The 11,697-nt window shown below is 38.9% G+C and overlaps 1 protein-coding gene across 1 annotated transcript; it reads right to left on the bottom strand.

The window, feature by feature from the left end:
• Window positions 1-1,904: 1,904 nt before the first annotated feature.
• Window positions 1,905-11,697, bottom strand: mpi (mannose phosphate isomerase). The gene is made up of 8 exons (XM_079246551.1): window positions 11,667-11,697; window positions 10,493-10,620; window positions 8,710-8,910; window positions 6,347-6,488; window positions 5,824-6,003; window positions 5,385-5,558; window positions 4,310-4,518; window positions 1,905-3,845 (listed from the first exon to the last, which is right to left on the bottom strand). Exons 1-8 carry the CDS (start codon window positions 11,680-11,682, stop codon window positions 3,627-3,629), a joined length of 1,269 nt encoding a protein of 422 aa, XP_079102677.1. The 5' UTR covers window positions 11,683-11,697; the 3' UTR covers window positions 1,905-3,626.

The following is an 11,697-nucleotide window of genomic DNA, read 5'->3' as shown; positions in this document are numbered from 1 at the left end:
GAACCCTGCTGAATTTAGTTTTAACCCACCTTGAAGGAGCCAGGTCCTTCTCTCATCTTTTATTCATGGATTTTTCATTAGCTTCTGATTGCATTCAGCCACACGTTTTAGCAGAAAGATACAAGGACTCCCACAACATTGATCCTGGTCTTGCAGCCTGGATGATTGACTTTTTAAGAGCGCGGCCACATTGAGTGAGAGTTAATGTTGTTGTGTCAGACACTATCATCGTCCACTGGCTCACCCTACGGCTGCATTCTTCTCCCTTACTGTCTGTTTTATATACAAATGAGTGCTGCTGCCAACATGTAGGATGTAACATTGTCATATTCATGGACGACTGTTAGCATGTCCTCACCTAGCAGTAGTAACCCAGATCATGGACCTGCAGCGGAGATATTCACTGGTGCAGGTAATCCTTCTTAAATAGCAACATAAACAAAAGAAATGCATATTGCCTTGGAGAAGAATCACTCTTTCTGTGTGATCGTTGCACTGATTGATTGTTTTACTGCTTGCTGCACAGCAGATTACCTCACGGGGAAAATAAAGACTTCTTTAAACTTTGAACACAGAAGAAACTGTTTAGGTCAACGGTGTCCAGCTTTGGTCCTCAAGGGCCACAATCCTGCAGGCTTTTGATGTATCCCACAGCTGATTCAAACAAGCCGTTGTGCAGAAGTTTACAGGCTGATGGAGCCATTTAATTTAAGTCAGGTGTGTAGAAGCAGGAATACATTGAAAAAAAGGACAGTGGCCCCTGAGGACCAACTTTGGACACCCCTGTAAAGTTAATTAGGTCATGTTTTGATAAAGCTGATGAACATTTTTATTAAAGGTAAATAAATGATGAACATTTATGTCCAAAGAGTTTCCCAGATTACAGACAGTTCGATTCCTTTTCTCCCACTCAATGGGCATAATTTCCATATAATATTTTACAGAATAACTATTTGCCACCAGTCTTACTCTTTTTATGCTAATTTCCTAAAGGTAAGAAATATGACAGACTGACTTACTTTTGTTTGATTTTAAACACAAGTATGCATAGCTTTGCTCAAAGGGAGGCATGCCCAGTTTCACACCTCAAGGACCATCACGCTGCAGGTTCTGGTTGTTTCTGTGCTTCAAAATGAACAGCTTACAGGACATTTTAACAGTTTGCATGTGGTTTTGTCTCTCAGAAGCCACACAGCAGCTCTCCATTTAATGGATGGGTAGCCTGTAAAACAGGTAACAGCATGAAGTAAAGTGTTCATGGTTTGGTGAGTAAATGTGCAGTTAATGTAGGGTGCACCATGGTCATGTCCGCTCCAGAGCGTTCTGGCACATATTTCTCTGGAGCTCTGAACACCAGTTGAAGGTTCCAGCAGAAGCCAAGGGTTTAGGCGTGTGGCTGGTGTGACATGCATCTGGATTTTAGGGGTTTGAAAATAAGTGTGCAGTTTTGTTATATTAATACTTCACAATATTATGTGAACATTAATCCTTGGCTGTGAAGAAAATGTTTAGTAACAATAACAGATGGTGTAAAAGCATCTGAGCATACTCCTCTACAGATTGTTTCACCATACACATAAATTCTGCTTAAACTGCAACCTGCTGACCTCAGCAGCAGTGACCTCCCATGGCAGGACAAAGTACTTCACCTTGCTCCAAATACTGCCAAGCAACCCAACAGAACTATGTGTAAACCCAAAACTCCGCTCAGTCTGATCCAGCATCTGCATGAGGTGCTAAAAGGCTCATCACAACAGTTGGCGTATTGACACATTACACAGAACTCCACAGATTACACAGATTTTGTGGCCTTTTTTTTTTTTTTTTTTTTTGGGAAATAACCAAAGTTTACAGTTTGTTGTGTTTCTACAACAGACCAAAGGACAAAAACGATAAGTTCAGTGTAGGAGCATAACAAGTCTTTATTAAATCACTTTTACATACATGTTCTCTGCAGTCTCATGCGACAGTATCAGTGTATTAAAAATACTAAACAATGACTTGACTGGAGAAATTTCCCAAGAAATATTCCCATAAAAGTTTAAAGGAAAAGAAAAAGAATTGTTCTTCAAGTTTGTGCGTCTCACATCAAACAAAGAAACCCAAAAACCTCAGAGTAAAAGAAAATGTGCAAATACCCAGTGAACAGTGTTGAAACAATAAGATCAGAAGTGTTTTATCTAAAAGAAAAAAACAATTCTGATAAATCTAATACTGTTGGAAACTATGTCATTCAGTTTACACATTTTATGAGAACATGCTGCATCCTTCAGTTGTTAAAAAGGGAAAAAGAAAGACAGACAGATCTGAGGAAATGGTTTTATATGTAAAATTACTCTGATTACTTTGTCAAATACTCCTAAACACTTATGTTATCAACAGTTTTCGAAATGGCAAACAAGAAAGTAGTGCACCTAAATAAGGGACAAGCTGAAAGATCAACGCACACCTCCACAACAGCCATGAAAAATAACTTTTTGACCTCATTCATTCAGAGAATATATTTCACTGTGATGCAGACGGGCTGATTGAGCATTTACTTTTAAATGTATTACCAAGTTAACATATCAAATATACTAAAATAAGAAATTCCCTTGTACAACATACAGATTGGTGTGAGTTGGATCACATTATAGAAGTCTGCACCATAATGAATTCATCTGGAAAATGTTGTGTAAACATGATGGGAAAAGGTCATAATAAAAGAATGCACAGTGAAATTTTTATCACGTTTGTTTAGGACAAGATTTCTTACCAACAGCAGCTCCGTATAAACAATGCAACATACAAAGCCCAACATTTGTTTCCAAATAACCCCATAAAAAAATGCATGCAGCATTTTGTTGTACAACTGTACAAGAAGTGGACATGTTAATGCATGAGTTACACTGTAAGAACGCAACAAGCAATGATCATAAATCTTTAGTTATACAGAACACGCTGAAATTAATTGGCATTCCCGGTCTTTATGTAGTCATGCTTTATGGAGCCCTTAATGTCTGCTACTGGTTAGTTTATGTTTCTGATTACTCAATACACTGAGAAGCTTCCAGACCGTAAGCATGCACTGTTACAAAGTAAAATAAGGAGGAATTACCTCCCTGTGACTGACATGTAGCTTTAGTACTGTGTTACTGTTCAAACCAAACATGCATCAGTCTCAGGACTTCTCTCATCTGCACTATATACAGATGTTGTTAACAAGGATGAGTTTGAAAGCTTAAGATTTAATTATTAGACCTAAAGTTAAAAAGACAATAGATAAATACCAGTTCAATTTATCTGGATGCTGACAATGAGCAAGTCTTTTGAACATTTAGGACATTTCTATTTTTCTAATGTGTCAAATGTCCAGCATTAATGATGCGCAAACATTCTGGGCTTTTTTTCTATGAAGTGTATTTGTGCCTGACTGGGAATATAAAGGGATACAACTCAATACAGATGGAGAAACACTGCTGTGGTTTGCAGTGTCAAACATCTACAAACAGGGTTTAAATGTGTTCTACTTTTAAATTCCACCCATTAAGTGGTGCATATCAGTCACTGGGCCCAGTTCAAGGGAGATCATTTGACATCACACCACAGGTAACAGGTAGTAAAGGCTTCATACACATACGTCACAATTACAAGAGACAGCAGGCTCGAAACAGGGTCATCCCTGAGGGCGAGGTGATGTGCAGAGACAGACTCTCATTGGCTGAGACAAAGAGGACACTACCCCGCCTCATTGTGATGTCAGAGAGAGCAGCAGGACAAGTTGCAGTGGCATCGCCTTCGATGACCAGAAGAATGCTAGCGCTGTCAACTGGAGCAACTGTGTACTCCTTCACTGAGGCTGGGACCTGCAGAGGGAACAGGAAAGCTTCAGTATGCAGCACCTTACATGCACCAGACAATTCGATGGGTCACAATGAGCTGATCTCTGAATCATAATCACTTGGCAGGAAGTTAAAAACATTTTGTCATGTAGACATAGTTGAGACAACTTGCTTAAGTTTAAACTGAGCATCTGAGAGCATGGTTGCTGGTACCAAACAGCTTGGTCTGAATATGTTAAAAACAGTTGAACTGCTGGGGTTTTTACATTTAACACTCTATAGGGTTTAAAGAGAATGGTCTGAAAAGGAGAAAATATCAATATTGTGTGTGTGTGTATATATATTATTATAGATCTAAATATAAATGTTTTGTATGATCTGCTCATTTTTCTGTTTTTATTTACTTTTCACGCAGTCAAAACATTTAAAAAAAAAATTTATTTAGGGTCATAAAGACATGTTTTACATCTTCAATTCACACTGCTTACCTGAATCTTAATGACAGTGAAGTCTGGCACTGGAGGGTCATACAGGATTACGCAAGGGTCTGAGGGGTCCTGGACACAAGGGAAGATCTTGGAGGAGACCGGAGCTGGCTTGTAGTTCAACATCTCACACAAGGTGTTAACGTCGATGTATTTCCGAGTCAGTCCAGCCCTGACGGTGTTGTCCGAACAGGCCATACACTCGATACAGTCTACAGGGATTGATGGATGGACAGAAAAGCTGAGTAAGTTTTAAATAAGCAGAGTGGGCAGTCAAGTCGACTCCCCAGTAAATGGAAAAATCAATTCCCAGATAGTCTTACGCTGTTAGATACAATCAGCCTTTCATGTCGAATGCATTTCCAGAGCCATTTCTTGACTTCCACTTGACCTTTGTACCCCATAGATAGTTATTTCCCAGAGCTGCTTTGGGTAGTGAGCACAAACTACAACTCAGCCTTGGGACGAAGAGAAATATCTTGCTGAGGTCTTCGCTGCTTATGCAGGTGTTAAGCAAACTGCTGCGATCTGTCTCTGTTCTACAAATTGCTGAGCTTACAAAGAATCTTGGTCTTTAGTTTTAGTGGTTTTCTTCTTGAAAATGATGTAGAATAGTTACTTTCGTTCCACATCATTTGCTGGGAGCTCTTCATTTCTCATCAATACATTTAATTTATATTTATACATAATTTTATTTTTTAACTGGACCAATGGGGGGACATGATTGTTCTCTGAGGGCCGGTCCCAGGCCTGGATAAATGCTGAGGGTTGCATCAGGAAAGTTGAACTGCTGTGGCAACCCCTTCACAGAAGCCGAAAGGCAAACAACAACATTTTTAACTGGACCAATTCAGATATTCCAGTTCAGGGTTGTGGGGAGCTGGATCTGTCCCAGAAATTAGGAAGTGAGAGGCAGGATACACCCTGGACAGGTTGCCAGTCCATCGCAGACCAAACACAGAAAGACAACCATGCTGTGATGAAACTGGAGCACCCAGAGAGAACCAACACAAACAGGGACAACTTGCAAATTCCATTTTAGTTATCGCATTAATATAAATACAAATGAAATACTGACCTCCATATAGGTAAGCATGAGGCTCATTGGCCCCCAGGAACATGGCCTGGCCTGGTTCCAGGACCACATAATTCAGGAAGTATATGGAAAAGCACCCAATGTCTCCAGGATACTGGGAATGGAGGCGGAGCAATAAGTTGCCGTTGCTGCTTGACGTATCCTTCCCTGCAGCACCTGCAGACACGTTCATGATGGTGCATTAACGGACCTGTGCATTTTTTCTTCTATTTGATTTTCTTTCTCTACATTTGTCTCTCAGATTTTAGGATCACTGGGCAAATGACCAACTTTGCTGGCTCCTCTTACAAAAGGAAAAAGCAGCATAAGTAGGCAGGGATGTACAAAAATATGGTATTTAACTATGAAAAAAAAGACAAAAAGGAAGGAAAAAAAAGTAGCTTTATTTTCTAATTTGGGGTTTTAATGAGCATCTTCCCACCTTCTTCTGTGACTCGTTTAACCAACTCATTCAGCTCATCCACAAACACCTTCTTCTCCGACCTCATCATCTTTGAGAAGCACCTCTTTAACGCCTGGCTCGTGCGAGCTTCATGTCCGATGCTGGACCGCAGCTCTTCTGCCGCTTCCTCTCCCACCAGAGCGTGGAACTCTGGCACAGCTGTCACATACACATCCACACATTGAGAAGTTATGGATTCATCCTCTACTAACCGTTTATCCTTCAGTATACAGTCCAAGATAAACAGAGTTAATCTTTCTTTTTCGCTTTGGAATTGTGGCCCAATTAACCCTTTATAGGGTACTCAATGAAATAACTTGAAATTAGAAATTTTAACCTAAAATTGTCCTTCTGGTATGTACCAAGACCTCCATTCTGTTGTTACATTAACAAAACAAAAAAAAAAGTTTTATGCTGAATATGAAAGAAAACAAAGTGATCAAACATAGTCACTTGCCCCATAAAGGGTTAAGTGAAGACCATGTGGGACTTTAAGACTCACTCTGAAGGAAGCCCAGGATCTCCTCCACTGGTCTGAAGCCACAGAGGCCCTGGAAGCGGGTGAGAGCAATGGCCATCTCTGGCTTGTGGTTGTTGTCTGGATAATGCTCTGGAAACTGAGCGTGGAGATTAGCAGCCAACTCCTGACCAGAGAGAAATGAGAACAGGGAGAAAGTCAATATAAAAAGTTGGTAAAAGGAAAGCAAAGAGCATGTGGATTAGTTTTGTTCACTTCAGATGGAAGAAAAAGGATCTCGTACAAACAAATAGTTGAGTTGAACACTTGATAGAAAATTACACAGTGGTCTCAGTGAAAAATGAAAACACGTCTGTCTTATATTCTAAACAGGAAAAATCACAATGAGCACAACAAATGTTTGTTTTCTTCATCTACAACCCCTCCAAAAATAATGAACACTATTAAAATAGTGAAAACTATTTAATTCCAATTGCTTTTAAAAGGTTGGGAAGGAGATGTTTTCAGGAGCATTTTCACTAAATTGCTTAAAATCCTCTCCAGACCCCGACTGCAGCCAAGTAAATGCTCTAACAAAAGTAGCCGTCGGTTTAGTGGATCCCTTTTCAGCTTATTCAACACACTGAATCCCCATCAGGTCAACAAGATAATTCTCTTTGAATGGCTTTTCAGAAGAGAGATAACTGTGATAGTGTTAAACTTAAGATTTCACACACAATCCCTTCTCATAGCTTATCTTTATTACTCAAAACAAGCAACACTTTTCACAACAGGAGAAACTGCACAGATGATAACTGATGCAGGAGACTTGGGGCCTGCTCCAGAAAGCAGGTCATGTTGAAACGGAGTATGTTTACACAAGTTAAGGGAAACTTTGGGTTTTTACCTTCCACAAAAGGTAGGCGAGTCTTACCCCGAGTCTGTTACTATACTACTAACTGACTCTGAAGCGAACGTCCTCGCTGGCAGGTTCACCATAGTCGTACATGATCACTCTTCTTCAAACGCTTCACTCCATCTATTCTGCATGCTGACACAGTAAATAAACCTACAGGACAACACAGTGACTAACAGCCACATTCAGTGGATTTTCTGTTTGTGTGTTACTGGTTTTAGTTTAAATACATGGTTTCTTTTTAACTTGTTGATCTCTGCTGCTTCTGACAGTCGCCGACTTTTGTTAGCCGTGGGATATCCTTAAGTGTGTTTTTTGCAGATGGTGTAGAATTCTCTGTGGTTGCATTGCATTTATCTTTGTCTCCTCTTTTTCTGTCAGTTTTCTTTTCTTTTCTTTTATCTTTCCATTTTTTCTGTCCCCTCCAGTCACGTCCACCAGTACTATGTAAATTCCATAAAACAAACATTTATAATAAAAAAAAAACCAGCCTATTCTTTACAAAGCAAGTTTGCTCAGCTGAACACAGCAGCCAGACCTTCATTCTGCTGGCTCCAATGCTGGACAAGACAAGTTAAAAGACAAAAGGTTCGCTATAGTCCAATACATTACATTACCTTTCTAAAAGATGCAACATTTCTAGTTGCCTACATGTGTTTTGTCCACAGGGAACACATAATACGAGTTTTTTATCCACTCATATTTAAACACACACACTACAATTTAGATAAAGTTAAATATTCAGTGGATTTCAGCTTCCATTGTGACTTGGGCTGCAGTTTTCTTCCATGCTGCTACTTTCTCAGTGTCCCCTTCTTTATGAAATACCTCTTTATGTTTCCCACATGCTTCAGTAAGTACCTCTCACTAAAATAAAGTAACTTGATTTTCTCAGCAGTTATGGTGAATCCAGGTTTCAGGACTCCATTGACGATGATTTTTTATTGTGGTTCCTAACTCTGGGTAAAGATAGTCAGAGTTTATTTAACCAACTCAAAGCAGCTGTTTTGGAACAGAAAACTCAGAGTTGCTCATTTTTATGCAAATAATTTTTTTTTTTTTTTTTTTTTTTTTTTAAGATTCAGAAATAAATGAACCTCTGGGGATCTGACTGGGGTTCTGTTTGACAAACTCTAAAGCTAGTGTCACTTTGTTACCTTTTAGTAATCTAAACAGATGTACCAACGCTCCTTCTTCACTGTCAAGTTATAAATATAATGTCCAAGTACATCCTGGAAATAGTCTATAAACCTTGCAAACACAGAAAAAGATCAAATAAAATGTCACACAAGTGACAGTGTGTATTTCACATTTTCTTGTAAAACTAGCTGAACGATGGTCTTTTTCAAAATTCTCTATTGTGTATTTTATTTCACTCTGCTCAAACACAGAACTCAGTAAGACGTGATGACCTTTTCAGCAGTGTGTGGTTAAACATTACCCAGTTCAAAACAAGACCAGCAGAATATGAAAACTGTGTGTGTTTGTTCACCTTGTTAGGATGGGCCTGTATGGACAAAGCTGTATTGACAGACAGCACTTTGAAGAGGAAAGGCAGCTGACCCTGGAAGGCATCTTTCACCTTGGAGCCCAGGCAGGCGGGATAGTGTGCGATCCACTGGCCCAAGGTGGTCTGTGCAATCCTGTTGTCTTTAATCTGGGCATCGCCTTTAGGGTGGGCACCCATCCACAACTGGAACAGACAGCAGTGTGTGCAGGTGGATCAACTGTTGTTTCTATACTTATTTTGCTATTAGTCAGTCAGACAGAGGTGCAAATTTTGCATTGTGGGTTTTATGGTGGTTGAGTTGAAATCATGATCACAAGATGAGTTTATATGTTAGTATAACACATTACCTTTTCTAGTCATCACCACTAAATTCCAGGCTTATTAATAATTGTTTTTTTTTTTATTATTAAATAAAGAGCATCTTAATGCTCAGTGTTTTACAATCAGACTTTTCCTTTTATTTCTAATCCTGTAATTCATTATAATCAGTGTCATTTTTTTTTAGGACTCCTCTTTCAAACAAAGAAACATTTCTTTATGGGTAAACAATGACCACTTTTGGGTTGAAATTATGTGAAATTACTGATTTGTTCTTCTTAATTTCTCAAACCCTAACCCCTGGAATGCAGTCACATCTGTAGAAAACAAGGATTACTGTTTTATTTACATCAGAAACCGGACAAACTTCCTTTTCCAATTTCAATATCATGTTAACGTGCCGCAAGCCTTCATACCCACCTTTGCAGATAACCATGAAAACTAACCAACAACAATGTGGCCTACAGAGTGTGAAAATGTCGCCACAGTCATAGCATGAACTGATGACCTTCATGGTGAAGCCTGCAGAGCAGCTGTGGCTAAATAAAGACTTCTGGGGAGAAAAAAAGCCCTCTAACAACATGCTGAGGAACAACAGTTTGCTCCAAAACTGAACAAGGCTAATTTAAAAAGTAAATAAAGAAATACTAGATCCAGATCAAAATCTGAATAAAAATCTAAGTTACGCTGCCCTGTCTTGGGCCACACCCACATTAAAGAGATGCAAAATCCTCTACAACTTCTTAGTAAACACAAACCATGTGATCAACAGCTACACCATATTTACAATGGATTTTGAAGGAAAGTGGATGTAAACTGAACACTATTGGCCTGAACTCAAAATTGGAAACATTTAAAATACAAATGTGATCTGGCCTTTCTTATGTTTTTATAATTGACTTAACAGACTCAGTCAATTATTCGACCAATAAACTCTTTGTTTCTAGTAGAAAAAATTTAAAACAATCCATCACTAATTCTGTTATTTACCAAGGTTTTCTCTCCATTTAATCAAACCAGTCCCACGGCCACATTTCTGCAGGTATTCAATGTTTCTCTGATCCAACCACATCTAACTGATGTTAATTAGTTATGATGAAGAACTTCATATCTATTTGGATTAATTTAATTTGAGTCAGGTGTGTTGGAGAAAAAACCACGGTAAAAACCTGCAGGACTTTCGCCCTTGTAGTGGACCTTGTAAAGTAGCCCTGCTCTAGAGCATCTACTGAAACAGTGCACAAGTTGGTTTTTAAAAAGAACAAAAGGAGAATCCTTTTATGTTAAGGAAAAAAATCATTAGATTTGTAATAAAATGTGAAAGATTGTTAAATCACTGATTGCAGTTTATACTAAATTAATCATAATCCCTTAATAACCTGAAAATATATACATACATATACATATATAGTTTTTTGTCTGGCAGTAAACAGACCGTGGTTCTTACCTCTGCATAGGGTTTATTTTCCTCTATGACTGCAAGAGGGTCTCCACCTATCACCAGTTTGGCCACCTCACTGTCCAGTGCAACCTTCCCCCATGCATAATTTTGCACAGGACAGGTCAGGGGAAACACTAAGGAGAAAATATGAATTATATTATTTGGTGCAAAACTGAATCTAGTATAAATCTGTATTTCAAAAGCCAAAGAAAAACCACAATAAAAAACAAACACACACATACACATTTCCTTTTGTTATCTTACCCCACTTGTGTGTGTGCACACACAAAATAGATCAGAGGTAGGCAAGTTTAGTCCGAGAGAGTCACAGTCCCGCAGGTTTCAGATGTTTCTCTGCTCCAACACACCTGATTTAAATGAATCCAGCAGCTTATCACGTTAAGCTTAGGCACTCATACATCTATATCAGGTGTGTGGAAGCAGAGAAACATCCTAATTCTGCTCTCTAGAACCAAACATGCCTATGCTTACTCTAGACACACCAAGCAGAATCTATTTGCAGTTTAATATACAGTGCTGCAACAAACCCTGTTATAATATTTAGATCTATCTAAAATCATGGAGTATTTCTGTAACTTACATTTATACATTTCAAATTTAGCAGGTTAAATAACAGATACATATATACAAGGTTGTTCTAATAAGCGAGACAGTAAGCTTAAGCGTAAGGTATGGAGAAATAAGAGAAATAAACAACCCCCATGGCCTTAATAAAACAGATGCTCTCCTTAAACAGTGTTACGAGGGATCGGATCCTGCTGGGGATACATTATTTGACATCACACCGACCAGCTGACGATGCAACGTTCACTGACAGAAAAATACAGCAAGGACGTTTTACATCGATGATGCTATGCTCTTTCTTCTCAGGAAAACGTAACTAAACTTTTACTTGCAGTCGAAATGCACTTTTTCTAGCCTAAATGCTAACAGTATTGACTTAAAAGGCTACACCAGCTTCTCATTAAACAAACACAACACCGGCTGAAACAACTAGGCGACGCTCGTTAAAACCCCGCTTTGGTTGGGTTTCGTCACACTTATAACCTGCACTGGGTGTCGTGTAGAGTAAACAAACAGCTGCTGAATTAGCAGCTTTAATGGGACTCGAAGGAAAAAAACGATTTTAATCAGCTATGAATGAGAACATCTCTCTTACCTCTCACTTCCTCCATGGCTGAAACGTCGTC

Source organism: Telmatherina bonti, assembly GCF_933228915.1.
Source record: "Telmatherina bonti genome assembly, chromosome: 2".
Taxonomy (NCBI): domain Eukaryota; kingdom Metazoa; phylum Chordata; class Actinopteri; order Atheriniformes; family Telmatherinidae; genus Telmatherina; species Telmatherina bonti.
This window is presented reverse-complemented; position numbering and strand designations above follow the sequence as displayed.